General features: G+C 38.3%; 1 protein-coding gene across 1 annotated transcript in view; it reads left to right on the top strand.

Moving 5' to 3' along the window:
* The window catches only part of LOC309507942 (xaa-Pro dipeptidase-like), an 83,927-nt gene extending 77,423 nt beyond the window's left edge, over positions 1-6,504 (top strand). The window contains 2 exon segments of the mRNA XM_082182423.1: positions 4,897-5,088; positions 5,992-6,504. Coding sequence (XP_082038549.1) covers positions 4,897-5,088; positions 5,992-6,135 — 336 coding nt within the window. The 3' untranslated portion in view covers positions 6,136-6,504.
* The last annotated feature ends 9,569 nt before the right edge of the window (positions 6,505-16,073 follow it).

The raw sequence follows: 16,073 nt of genomic DNA on the forward strand, positions 1-16,073 counted from the left end.
ACTAAGCCAAAATGTTAAGAGGCCAGATATGATTTTAGATTTTTTTTTTTAAGATAAATCTTAAAGCTTTTCAAAAAACTTTATACTTTTAAACTTTTTATTTTGCTACATTTTAACATTTTTCTCAACATAAAATGCCATGGTATGGTAGCTAACTAATATGGTAACAAACAAACAAACACCAAAATGTTATAAATTAAAACCAAAATCATACAGATGTTATAATCATCAATGTCACTGCAAAGTGATTTACTCACTTCATTTGACAACTTTTAGACTGTACATATATATCATTTTATGCACATACACAGTCACTCACATAAAGCCATATACTGTACACTATATATCAAATCTCTACTGTTTGATGATTTATATTGTCTCCAGATTTAGCTTCAAAGTAAAGTGTTAAACTTCTCAATGAAGACTATTAAACATTATGATTATAAACAATGAAGACTATTAAACATTACGATTATAAACATTAACATTTTGATTTTCTGTAGAGCTGCTTTGATATGTATTATGACAGGCACAATACAAATAAAACTATATTGAATGTTTCTTTTATCAAACTACATTTTAAACTATGCTTTCATAGTCAAGCTTCTTTATTTCTAAAGATCAAGGGAAATATTTTCCTCATGAACTGACTTTGTAAAGGAAGGAATGAATCATTTAAACGCCTGATTAAAACCAAATGTCGTTAAAAGCAGTGTTTCTCACCCGTGTCCTGAAGACCCTCATCACTGACACACTCATCACTGACACACTCATCACTGACACACTCATCAGACACACTCATCACTGACACACTCATCACTGACACACTCATCAGACACACTCATCAGACACACTCATCAGACACACTCATCACTGACACACTCATCACTGACACACTCATCAGACACACTCATCAGACACACCGATCACTGACACACTCATCACTGACACACTCATCACTGACACACTCATCAGACACACTCATCACTGACACACTCATCACTGACACACTCATCAGACACACTCATCACTGACACACTCATCACTGACACACTCATCACTGACACACTCATCACTGACACACTCATCACTGACACACTCATCAGACACACTCATCACTGACACACTCATCACTGACACACTCATCACTGACACACTCATCAGACACACTCATCAGACACACTCATCACTGACACACTCATCACTGACACACTCATCACTGACACACTCATCAGACACACTCATCACTGACACACTCATCACTGACACACTCATCAGACACACTCATCACTGACACACTCATCACTGACACACTCATCAGACACACTCATCACTGACACACTCATCACTGACACACTCATCACTGACACACTCATCACTGACACACTCATCACTGACACACTCATCACTGACACACTCATCAGACACACTCATCACTGACACACTCATCACTGACACACTCATCAGACACACTCATCACTGACACACTCATCAGACACACTCATCACTGACACACTCATCACTGACACACTCATCACTGACACACTCATCAGACACACTCATCACTGACACACTCATCACTGACACACTCATCACTGACACACTCATCAGACACACTCATCACTGACACACTCATCAGACACACTCATCACTGACACACTCATCACTGACACACTCATCAGACACACTCATCACTGACACACTCATCAGACACACTCATCACTGACACACTCATCACTGACACACTCATCACTGACACACTCATCACTGACACACTCATCACTGACACACTCATCAGACACACTCATCACTGACACACTCATCAGACACACTCATCACTGACACACTCATCAGACACACTCATCACTGACACACTCATCACTGACACACTCATCACTGACACACTCATCACTGACACACTCATCACTGACACACTCATCACTGACACACTCATCAGACACACTCATCACTGACACACTCATCAGACACACTCATCACTGACACACTCATCAGACACACTCATCACTGACACACTCATCACTGACACACTCATCACTGACACACTCATCAGACACACTCATCACTGACACACTCATCACTGACACACTCATCACTGACACACTCATCAGACACACTCATCAGACACACTCATCACTGACACACTCATCACTGACACACTCATCAGACACACTCATCAGACACACTGTTCAAAATCACATCCTACTCACTCATTCACTATTCCCTACATTACTCCACTGATATAGTCCACTTGAAGGAGTGAACTCTGTCATGTAAACTAGCATGTATAAACCATAATTAAACAATTTAATTATCAATTAAAAGGGAATTTTGATATCAGTGTATGATATTACACTGGACCATTGCAGTTTGGAGAATGGCTGGATGATTGATTCAGCTGCGGCGCCATCTCCTGGCAAGACTCGGGAATTCATTCAGTGTGCGACTCTCACAGTGCATTATGGGTATTCTCTAGTCAGGTCTGTGTTAGACGAGGAGGCATAAAGTGGGTCCCAAATCGTGTACTTGTGCACTATTCTACGCCATTTTGTAGTATAAATAGTGCGAGTAGTGCGTTCACACTAAACATTCTAAAAAGAAAAAGTGCACTTTAAGGACCCGGATGATGCACTTATTTAATTGGAGCAGCACCATCCCTTTCAGCATCGACTGAACCAGTACAGGATCTTCTGTGTCCGTGTCCTCCAAACTGCCATCTTGGCTGATCCCAAAAGGTAATTTAGCAAAACCACTGTTCTCTTCGTTCACTGACTTTGTACTTTGGACCAGTAATAAAAACTTGATAGGAAAATTCCTCACTCATGCTTTCAAAACAAACCCTTAAAAAATAAAAAAGACCTCTTAACCTCCCACACTGGATAAACAAATGATCAACCGCTTCTTCCATCCCGTAAAAAGGACATTCCCTCTCTCCTTCTGGATTCAGGAGCGCCGCGTGTGTTTGTAGCTCTTATACCATACATCAGTCTCCACTGTACATCTGCTGTTTCTCAATAGGAGATCTCCAGCGTCCTCTCTTAACAGTTTGATGAGACACTTTAACACACACAGTGTAGAGTGCCTTTTTACCAATGTCTTGAAATAATCCCAACTCTGGATTTTTAAAGCTACAATATGTCATTTTTTTCGCCACTAGCGGTCGCTAACCCCTTACAATAACAGAGGAGTATGTTGATGATGCATAAGCAGAATTATGGAACGTGTCGTCATGTTGATTAATCTAATAATGTTTATGGATGAGTGAATACATTGATGTTTTTAACATGACTGTGGTGAAGCAGGGCGCTAATGCTAATGAGAGACAGATCTCAGCACTGATTAGATCTCTGCGCGTAAGTGCTGATTAATACTCACACAGGGCAGTTTATTAGATGAATGAAACTTATGAGGGAACGCAGCGCTGTTTCACTTGCTCTACACTATCACACTAAACTGCATTTGAGTGTGTTAAAGTTATAATGTTATTCTGTGTTAGTTTGTCTGTATGAGACTAGCAGTGAGCTACATCAACATTAGAATAACATACTGATCATATTCTAACATTTCATCATGTTGAGCTATATAACATTGATTAGTTTATTTATATTTGCTCACCTGTCTAATAAAGCACATGCAAGAGCCGCGTCTCGTCAAGTGGAAGTTAGCCGCGGATGCTAGCTCTCGGCATCTCGAAAATGCCACGCTGATATTGATCCTCGTTTTAGTTCTCCTTTTGTCCCAAAGTCTGCTTGCCATGATCCATAATGTTTGAACGAAACAACAACAGCGTGAGCGCACCGCTAGACGTAACGCAGTTGTCCACGTCTGTTGCCATGGTTACTACGGCAGTACGAGCGGAAACCAGGGATAACACGGATATTACGTCATTGACAGGCGACGAGTGAACAGTGAACCATTATTTAAAATTGGAATTTCTCTGAAATTAAAAATCTTTGGGAACTTTTGGGATATTGCAAGTACACACCTGCAGGAAATATTTCACACTGTGCAAGTGATTTTTGGATATGTTATTACAAAATTCTTACATATTGCACCTTTAACTGAAAAAACGAAGTGTGAAATGAAGTGTGCTATGGCAAGCCGTTTTAGCTTAAATTGTACCCAGCGTTACTCGTCGTAATTGCATTTTTACTAGTAAGAATTACAATTACAGAGCTCTCTAATTCAATTATTACTAGTTAGAATTACAATTACAGAGCTCTCTAATTCAGTTCTTACTAGTAACAATTCCAATTAGAGAGCTCTACAAATGAAATTTTACAAGTCATATGTCTCCATTGACTTCCATTCATTTTTAATTACTGAGCTGTACAATGGAATTGTTACTAGTAAGAATGTAATTGCAGAGCTCTTTAATTCAATTACAGAGCTCTGCAATTATACATATCTTTAATTCATATTTTTACTAGTAATAATTGAATTAGAGAGCTCTCTAATTGTAATTCTTACTAGTAACAATTCAATTGTAGAGCTCCGTAATTAAAAATGAATGGAAGTCAATGGAGACATACGACTAGTAATAATTGAATTGTAGAGCTCTCTAATTGGAATTGTTACTAGTAAAAATGCAATTACGACGAGTAACGCTGGGTACAATTTAAGCTAAAACGGCTTGCCATAGTGTGCACTTCCTGCACTCGACTGTCACAGCTTTAATAATGTAGTGGAGGGGGAGGGGCTATCAGACGGTGATGTTGGGATAAAGCTCATACACTACACGGTTGTGTGTATAAGTGTATAGTGCGTCATTTGGGACACAGCTGTATGAATGTGCCTCCAGGACAGGGTTGAGGAGCTCTGCTTACAATGACCAGCAGCAGCAGCGGTTATAAGTGTGTGTGTGTGTGTGTTGTCCAGGGCATCGAGCGTGTGGACGAGCCGGGGCTGAAGAGTCTCAGGATGGGTCGTGTGGTGCAGGAGCGGATGGTCCTCACGGTGGAGCCGGGAATATATTTCATCAATCATCTCCTGGATAAAGCGCTGGACTCCCCGACTCAGTGCGGCTTCATCAACAGAGACGTCCTCAATCGCTTCCGCGGCTTCGGCGGGGTCAGAATTATTACTAACATATACATTCCAGTAGATACACAGATATACAGATACACTTCAATTCATAACTAGTCCTTTCTTTTACACCATATCGTTTTTGCTGATAATTTTGTTGATTTGTCAATTTATAATATTATATGCTGTAATGTAAGCATATAAATCATACATTATATACAGTACATATATAATACACTATATATGTATATTTATTTTATCTTTCACTTTATAATCAAAAGGACTAAAGTTCCATGCATCCAGATTTTATAAGTGAATATTCTGAATGTTTATGCTTTTTCGAATATGATCTTTCATGTGTGTGTAATAGAGCGTTTTGTGAATGTAAAAGTTCTGCAAAGTTTTAAAGATCAACGAATCAATTCTGAACTCCTGAAAGAGTCGTCAGTAATTCCAGTCTCACTTGTAACTAATTAGCATAATGCCAGCCTGTGGTGTTGATTGGCTGAAGAGCGTCTCTTAGCTCCGCCCTCAAACACTGTAGTTTATCTGAGAAGGGAAGAGTTTGGTTCGTGTTGTTCGTGTCGAGAAGACGCTGTTTTCTGAGATTGATACGGTAAAACCCACGCCATCGTTACTGTTCGTATCACTGTGATCAAGAGCTGAGATTCAGATATGATAATGAGCGTTTGCTTTCTGACCAATCACAGCAGAGCAGCTCTCAGAGAGGCGGAGCTTAGAAAGACTGAATCCTTGATGGAAGCGTTTCAGACACTGAGAGAAAAGAGCTGATGCTGAAATTACAGTATATGATGAGATGGGGGGGAATTAAAGTGTATATGACAGTATTATGAGAAAATGAAATGCAAACATGAATATTGCTGATCGTGTGTGTGTGTGTGTGTGTGTGTGTGTGTGTGTGTGTGTGTGTGTGTGTGTGTGTCTCAGGTGCGCATTGAGGATGATATCGCTGTGACGGCTGACGGCGTGGAGCTTCTGACCTGCGTTCCTCGAACCGTGGAGGAGATTGAGGCGTTCATGGCCGAGGAAACGTCCAAACCCTTCAGTCCCGTCAGCAGCCAGAAATTCTGAGATTATGATTATGATGATGATTATTATAATAATGACACTCCTTTTCCTCAACATATCAGACTTTAAACTTTAAGTAAATGAGCATCTTTGATATTTCATTCTATAAAGGGAAACACACAACATGTGACCGCTTCTGTATGACTAAATCAGTCAAAGTAAATCAGTGTCAAAAATTCATTACTGGATCATTTATGCTTATGAATTACCGGAACATTTTAATAAAACAACTTAATAAAAGCAGCTCTGAACATTATTTAGCCTGACTTAAACTTTACTCAATTCATTTGCATTTTATCCTCTACACTTTTTGCAAGTTTGTAAGAAAATGCAAAGCTTATTTTTAATAAACATCTGATTTTTCTAGCATCATTTAGAATCGTGTGCAGCCTTTTATTTACTAATTAATACAATTCTGTCATGTTGTTTAAATCCCATATGAGTTGTTTTTTGTCGAACTAAACGTGTGGGAATAGCAGTAAACAGAGACGGATGAGAGAAATCCTGACACTCAATAATATGACTGTATGAATGAAGCGCTTTTACAGTTCAACGACACAATCAGCTTTTGATTTTTACCCTCAAGTGTTCATGCATGATTTGAGCTGAAGAAGTGAAATGTATGACATCATCATTGTCAGATTAGGAGAAAAACTGCTTTCAGAGAGACATGATAAAACATGAATAATCATGGTCAATTAAATGGTAAAATAAAGTAAACTGTGACATATTATACCCAAACATTCTTCATACAGAGACTACCAGTAACATCTATAAAAATCTGCAACCAAAAATGATTCGGACACTTTGAGCTGATCATGTTTTGCTGAAGTGTTTTGTCTTTAATTGCTAATGCTCTTTTTACACACAGACTGAACACAATGAAGCATTGCTTGGTGATTGGTTGAGCTAAACTGGTATTATCTAATAGTGTAGTTAAATTTAACAGCTGACAGATATTCAACATAATTCATGTGTGAGACAGTCTAACAGAAGGACGGACAAAACCAGTCAAATATCAAGAGATCTTGTCATATTTTATTACCATTTTCTAAACTATAGCGAATAAACTGTGATAATGTGAGAAATGTTGAAGGTTTCTGAATAAAGTCTGACTGTATATTATTTAGAAAAGATGCGCCTCGAGAAGATTTGATGCCACTAACCTTAGACTTTATAGTTCTTCCACACTATAAGTCGCTGTAAATCTGGTAACTTTGAGAGACTGGTTGAATAATCTAGAGGAGAAACACGAGTCCTCGGCTGATAACAGAAATACTCTTGATCACTGTGAGGATGATAGAGGACTGAGGGTTTGCTGGATGAAATGTGTGTGTGGATTGTGTCATTATATACACACTTCATCATTTAGTGATGTTTAGTTTCTTTAGTTTGTTTCCAGCAGTTCAGTTGTGATTCTGCTCTTCTCAGAAACCTTCAACTCTTCTCGGAAATATAGGCAAGGCAAGTTTATTTATATAGCACATTTCATACACAATGGCAATTCAAAGTGCTTTACATAGAAGAAATTAAAATAATGAAAAGAAATAAGAATAATTAAAACAGTTTAGAAAAATAAAATACAGTACTTTAAAAAAAAAAAAAAGAATATTATTATAGATCTTTCCTTCAAAGGATTCCCTTAAGACTTAAATCTTTCAACCTTCTTTTAACCTTCAATCTTCTTACGACTTCCATCTATCAACTTTCCTTTAACTTTCTTTTCTCCCTCATTTACTCACACGTTCTTTTCACTTTCTTTAGCACTGCGTTCACATTCTTTCTCAGACGAAAACTTTAATATCGTCATTTAAATACTGTTATACTTTCAAACCCACATTAATACACGTCACTTTCACATTATCACTTTCTTTTACACCTTCTGAGTGGGCATTTACAGTTACGGGCTAAATGCCCTGCTGACATAGGAGAAATTAAAATAATTAAAAGAAATAAGAATAATTAAAACAGTTTAGAAAAATTAAATAAAATACAGTACAGTACAGTCGGACGAACAGCGGCACAGTGCTCATTCAGTAAATGCACAGCTAAACAGAAGTGTTTTGAGTCTGGATTTGAATGTGACCACTGTAGGAGCACCTCTGATCTCTTCTGGAAGCTGGTTCCAGCATAATAGCTAAAAGCAGACTCACCATGCTTAGAGTGAACCCTTGGTATTTCAAGCTGATATGATCCTAATGATCTGAGTGATCTGTTGGGTTTATATTCAGTGAGCATATCTGCAATGTATTGAGGTCCTAGGCCATTGAATGATTTATATACCAGTAATAATACTTTTAAATCAATCCTAAATCTAACGGGGAGCCAGTGTAGAGACCTGAGGACTGGTGTGATATGTTCATATTTTCTGGTTCTGCTCAGAATCCTGGCGGCAGCGTTCTGTATGAGCTGCAACTGTCTTATGGTCTTTTTGGGAAGGCCAGTGAGGAGTCCATTACAATAATCCACCCTGCTGGTGATGAAAGCATGCACAAGTTTCTCTAAGTCTTGTCTGGAAACAAAGCATCTAATTCTTGCAATATTTTTCAGATGATAGTATGCTGATTTAGTTATTGCTTTGACATGACTACTGTACGGAGCCCCTAAAGGGACGTGGTGGTGGAAATTTTTTTAGGATTTTTTTTTCAAATCTTTTGCGTTCCCTCGCAAAACTTTTGCGTTCCCCCGAGAAACTTTGCGTTCCCACGCAAAACTTTTGCGTTCCCTCGCAAAGTTATTTGCGTTCCCACGCAAAACTTTTGCGTTCCCACGCAAAGATATTTGCGTTCCCACGCAAAAGTTTTGCGTTCCCACGCAAAACCTGTTTTGAGCTCGGACAGACACTTCCTGTTGTAATGTCCCGCTGGCAGTGTTTCAGAGCTCCGTACGTTAATGGAGCGTTTATAGTGTTTGAACTTGGACTCAAATATAAAGAAATGCGGCCAGTGCTTAACTGAAGGAGTTAAGTTGGCAATATTCACATAGGCTATTCGAACTTCCCTATTCTTGAACTTAACGTTGTTAAAACACAAACGACAACTATTTACAATCACAGTAACCTAGACAACGAGCTATAACCCAATTCTCAAGTCCAAATAAGGGTCCGTCTGTAAAGTGCAAATCTCAAAACCCTTCTGCACATTTTATATCATTAAACATATTCAATAGCTTCACTGTGACACACTGTACGGTCAGTACAGTGTGTCACAGTGAAGCTATTGAATATGTTTAATAATATAAAATGTGCAGAATTGTCACCATTCAATTCACACATCACTGCTCTCCTGCTGGTTATACTACATACTTAGTTTGATAAAAATAAAAATGTTTGAAATAAAAGCAATAACTTCACCCTTTTTAGAAATAAATATTAAATAACTTCACACTCTGTGAAGTGTAGGCTTACATACAGTGTAGGCTACAGTGTAATGCCATCAAATTCAGTAAGCAAATATAATGCAAAAGCTGGTATAGCCTACCAATATAATTTGTGTAAAGAATAGGCCTAGTTATTTTTTATGTGCAATTATTTCCCAAACTATTTGTTGTAGGCCTATAACCAACATTAGAGCAGTGATGTGTCATGTGTGAACTAAATTTGGTGTGTTAAAGTGAAGTTATTGAATATTTTTCATAATATAAAATGTGCAAAAGCAGTGTAGTATGACCAGTGGGTCACCATTGAAACTGAATTGGGTGGCACTACAGTTTGTAACGTTGAAGTTAATGATTATTCTACTGTGAGTTGATGCTGTAGTCGTTTTTGGGTTATATTGCACTTCGCAGACGGTCCCTTCTAACTTGTCTCTCAGCGCCTGCATAGAGATCAATATTATAAAGCTTGTTTTGATGACAATCGGGTTGTAGCTCGTTGTCTAGGTTACTGTGATTATAAATAGGTGTTGTCTGTGTTTCAACAACGTTTAGCTCAAGAATAGGGAAATTCGAATAGCCTATGTGAATATTGCCAAATGCCAACTTCACTGAACTCCTTCAGTTAAGCACTGACCGCATTTCTTTATATTTGAGTCCAAGTTCAAACACTATAAACGCTCCATTAACGTACGGAGCTCTGAAACACTGCCAGCGGGACATTAAACAGGAAGTGTCTGTCCGAGCTCAAAACAGGTTTTGCGTGGGAACGCAAATATCTTTGCGAGGGAACGCAAAACTTTTGCGTGGGAACGCAAATATCTTTGCGAGGGAACGCAAATATCTTTGCGAGGGAACGCAAAACTTTTGCGTGGGAACGCAAATAATTTTGCGAGGGAACGCAAAGTTTCTCGGGGGAACGCAAAAGTTTTGCGAGGGAACGCAAAAGATTAAAAAAAATAATAATCTCCCAACCTAAAAAAATTTCCACCACCACGTCCCTTTAGGGGCTCCGTACTACTGAAACTAAGGTCTGACTCTAGTGTCACACCAAGATTCCTGACTTGATTTTTAGTTGTTTGACCCCTGGAGTGAAGGTATGCGTTCACTTTGAGAACTTCATCTTTGTTTCCAAACGCAATAACTTCAGTTTTGTCTTTGTTTAATTGAAGAAAGTTTTGACACATCCAACTGTTGACTTCATCAATGCATTGGCACAGGGAGTCAATGGGGCTGTAATCATTAGGCGATAGGGCTAAGTACAGCTGTGTGTCGTCTGCATAGCTGTGGTAAGCAATTTGGTTCTTTCTCATTATTTGGCTCATTGGGAGCATATACAGGTTGAACAGGAGTGGCGCAAGAATTGAGCCTTGAGGGACTCCGCATGTCATGGATGTCCACTCAGACTTATGGTCTCCTATACTAACATAATAACCTCTCCAATCTAAGTATGACCTGAACCATTTTAGGACTATCCCAGAAAGCCCCACCCAGTTTTCCAGCCTGTCAAGAAGTATGTTATGATCGACAGTGTCAAATGCAGCACTGAGGTCGAGTAGTACCAGCACTGATAATTTGCCTGAATCAGTATTTAAGCGAATATCGTTTATTATCTTTATGAGCGCTGTCTCTGTGCTGTGATGCGGTCGGAAACCAGATTGAAAATTGTCAAAGTATCCATTCGAGCTTAAGAATTTGTTCAGCTGATTGAAGACAACTTTTTCAATGATCTTGCCTATGAAAGGAAGATTTGAGATCGGTCTATAGTTGCTTAATATGGTCTTATCCAGATTGTTCTTTTTCAGGAGGGGCTTGACAACTGCAGTTTTCAGGGAGTTTGGAAAACTCCCAGAAAGAAGTGAGGCATTTACCACTTCTAGAAGATCTGCTTCTAAACTGTTTAGCACACTTTTGAAAAAAAGATGTGGGAAGTGTGTCAAGGGCGCATGTTGATGTTTTAAGGTGTTGTACGGTTTCTTCCAAAATTTTGCCATCAATTTCTTTGAAGTCAGACATAGTTACTACTTTCTCAGGTGGTCTGATCTGTCTGACCTCAGTGCAACTCAAGGATGTGCTGATCACCTTTCTGATATTATTGATTTTCTCAGAGAAGAAAGAAGCAAACTCACTGCACTTGCTGTTTGAGAGCATTTCACTAGGAATCTGGCTTGGGGGGTTTGTCAGTCTCTCTACAGTAGCAAAAAGAGTGCGTGTGTTGTTTAAATTGCTGTTTATAATATTTGAGAAGAAAGTCTGTCTAGCTTTGCCTAGTTCCATATTGAAAGCATGAAGGCTGTCTTTGTAGATGTTATAATGGACTACAAGTTTTGTCTTCCGCCACATGCGCTCTGCTTTTCTGCATTGTCTTTTCATATGTTGCACTGCATAGAAAAATATGTTTATTGGAATGATGTTTCAGTTGTAAGTAAGACGGACGCTCCTCTGTACAGTATGTTGTAGATCTGGTTGTGTCAGACGTTAAATGTGTTTTTACTTTTTGTTTTATTCCTGAATGAATGGTGCAGTCTAAACCAGAGGACTGGTAGAGCCGGATCAATGTCAACCCTTCTGAACCTGATCTAAGTTTATATCAAATACATGATGAAAATCACATGTGGTCAGGATGATAATTGAGGTCAAGATATTTTAACATGCTTTCTTCTTTTAACTGTATATACAGTATATATATAGTCTGTCTGGGTTTGATCATTGATCAGTAGTTTGGGACACATCTGAATAAAGCTTGTCATGGAAACGTTGAAGGTTGAGCTGTTTTATCATTGAGCTCCTGTTGTAGTCGGACTCACTGCTGAATTTAGTTCATCATTATTACAGATATTCTCAGTTTTTTATTAAACAGGATAAGTGTGTTTCAAACATCATAATCTTGATGTTGAAATTGGCATCTTAATCTCAAATGTGTTGGGTCAGAATTATTACAAACAAATCATATTTTCCAGATACACTTGATGGAGATTTACGGATGAGTAAATGAGTATCTTTGATATTTCATTCTATAAAGAGCTTAGAGCTGCCTTCGATACCGTGGATCATGGTCTATTACTTACCCGTCTGGAAAGTGTTTTTGGTGTGTCCGGGACAGTTTTAGACTTAAATCCTATTTTACTGACCGTTAATTTTATTTCGATGAGTGGCTTTAGGTCTGACACTTGCACGGTGCTCACTGGTGTTCCTCAGGGATCAGTTCTAGGCCCTTCTACTCTTCAATATTTATCTATCTCCACTTGGGCATCTGCTGCGATCGCTGGGCCTTAATTATCACTTTTTTTGACGATACCCAAATCTACATCCATTCTAAATCTGGTGAAGACATCGATGCTTGTTATCTTTCTGGCTGTATTTCTGAGATTAAAGCATGGATGAACAATAACTTTCTTTGTCTGAACAGCGGGAAAACTGAGATTATGCTTATAGGTTCCCGTCATCAAATTCGTAAAGCGGCTCCACTGTCCCTGTTTGTTGATGGCTCTGTTTTAGAGACCCATAGTAAGATGAGGAATCTTGGTGTAATTTTTGACACCAGGCCTCACTTTAGATTTTTTTGTCCAGAGTACTGTGAAGGCATCCTTTTTCCACTTCAGAAATATAGCCAGATTACGGCCAATGCTAAACTTATCTGTCGCTGAAAAGCTGATTAATTCATTTGTGGTCTCACGGCTGGATTACTGCAATGCAGTTTTAACTGGAGTTTCTAAAACCACAATTAATAAACTGCAATATGTACAAAATTCTGCTGCCCGGATCCTGGCGGGATCTAGGAAATTTGACCATATTACTCCAGTTCTGAAGTCTTTACACTGGCTCCCGGTCAGGTTCCGTGTTGGTTTTAAGATCATGATGTTAACATACAAGGCATTACACGGCTTAGCTCCGCAATACTTATCTGGTTTATTAACCATTTATACTCCAAATCACCGACTGCGCTCCTCACAGTGTAATCTGTTAACTGTTCCACAAACGCACCTAAAATCTATGGGTGACAGGGCTTTTTCTGTCTATGCTCCTACACTGTGGAACTCTCTCCCCCCTGAACTCAGGGAAGCACAGACTTTTGGCATTTTTAAAGCTCTTCTCAAAACACATTTTTTTAAACTTGCATTTGAATGCTGATGTCTTTTTGTGATCGTTTTATAGTTATTTTTATTATTAATGTTGCTGCTTTTGTTTTTATTAACTTTTACTTGTATTTTCCGGTGGATTGTGATTTTATGTACAGTGCTTTGAGAAGCTGCTTTTAAAGGCGCTCTATAAAATAAAGTTTATTATTATTTTATTATTATTATTAAAGGGAAACACACAACATGTGACCGCTTCTGTATGACTTCTCTTATGGAAATCAGTGTCAAAAATGAATTGCCGGATCATTTATGCTTTCATAGCAGCTGTGTAACATTTTAATAAAAAAACTTAATAAAAGCAGCTCTGAACATTATTTAGTCTGACTTAAACTTTACTCAATTCATTTGTATTTTATCCTCTACACATTTTGCAAGTTTGTAAGAAACTGCAAAGCTTATTTTTTATAAATCTTGTCACACAGTTTTGGAGATTGTCTTTCCTCATTCCAGTAGATTCAGCTGTACTTGTTTCCACACGTGTAAAACAATAGTTTGAGGCTGTTGTTGTAGTGTTCTCGTGCAGTGTGTTGAAACTCTGACTAAACACCCAGTTAAACCGTGCAAATGAAGACAGAGTCGTAGTAATTTTGATGCTTTACTGTCACGCTTCCTCATTTACATGTAGTGGTGAAAACTGTAATAAAACAATACAGCAATATTCAGTGTCCATTTCTTGAGTAAAATTACATTATGAATGATAATAACATGAATATACAATGCTATTCTCAATGTAGCAGCAGTTATACAGGCTATTAGCATTGCTGTGAACTTATACACAATAGCAAACGTCGTTTTTAACAAAATCTCTACTAATACATGATATTTAACACGTCTAATATCACATAAATAACTTACGGCATTGCCTCTACACTCTAAAAACTCCTGGGTCAAAAATAACCCATAATGGGTTATTTTTGACCCAACTCCTGGGTTAAAAAGGGACCAACTAATTTATGGGTTATTTCAACTCAGAAAATTGGGTTATGCTTTTTGACCCAAATTATGGGTTAAATACCTGACCCAAATGTTGGGTTAAAAAAACCCAACATCTGGGTAGAAATAACCCAAAAATTAGTTGATAATTTTTTAACCCAGGAGTTGGGTCAAAAATAACCTAACTTGGGTCACTATCCCAGTATGCCTTATTTCAGAAAATAAAACTTTGTTTTACATTATATTACACACTTCAAGCACTTTTACATTTTTAATGCATTAAATAAAAATCTATAAGAAAAAACACACACTTGGACATGTTTATTTTCATATTTATTTTAGGTCACACTGTAATAACAATATTAGTAATAAAAAATAGAAAAATAACAACAATTCTCAGAAGAGCCTCAGGAATTTAAGCCAACTTTGGGGACAAGATTTTTGATAGTGTCCTCATCAAAGAGAAGAAATGCCTCCTCATCTATCTGAAAGACAGAAAACAAGACAACATGAGTATTGTTAATAAGTCGAGACAATTGTGAACCACTCACCAGACACTCTTTCATTATCAAGCTAACAAATAATCACTTTTAAGGTAATGCAGTGGCTTTTTTTTTTTTTTACATGGCCCAAATTGCTAGTTAACTAATGTGGTTCTTTTGCAGCATTAACATTACCCATTTTGTGTGAATGACATATTTTCTTTCTTTAAAAAGTGTAATGACAGCCCATTCTTATGCATAACAGCTTAAAGACAAGGCACAATAATATTTTAGGGTTGTACATACCCCACTGTCGAAGAAGTTGTGACTTTCACAAAATCTTGCACTGACACATTTAAGTCTTATAAAAAAAAAAAAAAATTTAGGTATAGAGAGATGATATAAGGGCAATAAGAGTAAAATGCTCACCTCTAAAATTCTCTGTCAGCTCAGACAGCTGCCACTCAGTTAGCTTATCAGCGACAAAACTGTCCATTCAAAATGACCTGGAGAAAACATAGCAATATAGAGGTTAGCAACAATTTGAAGACTTGACCCGCTTCTTTAACTCTCACTACTTCAGCCAGTAGAGCACTGTATAATATGATAAGCACGGCACAGCTGGTAAACATAACTCAACTATTGTGTTGCCTCGTCGCTCTGTAGCCGCGGCTATGGGGCTCGCACACCGGACGAGAAGCGCCGCGTCGCGTCTAGGACAACTCGAGGTATCGCTCACCGGAAGTGCACTCTCTCACCCCTCATTTACACTGCACACCTCTGCGGCGCATTACGTCTGCGACAAGGTTTTATTCCGTCCTCCACGCGGTGCCAACTCACACCAGGAGCATTTCAGAAGCGGAGCGACTGGATGCGCGAGACCACGTGATTTGCCTGTCCGACGTGGTTTTTCTTGATTTTGGGGTTTCTACCATACAGTCTATGGTTTCTACCAAGGATATTGGTGTGTGATACGTTTGGGAGTTTGCACAGGGTGTTTATTTTGAATTTGACA

The sequence above is a fragment of the Leuciscus leuciscus genome (assembly GCF_965113295.1).
Source record: "Leuciscus leuciscus genome assembly, chromosome: 10".
Lineage (NCBI taxonomy): Eukaryota > Metazoa > Chordata > Actinopteri > Cypriniformes > Leuciscidae > Leuciscus > Leuciscus leuciscus.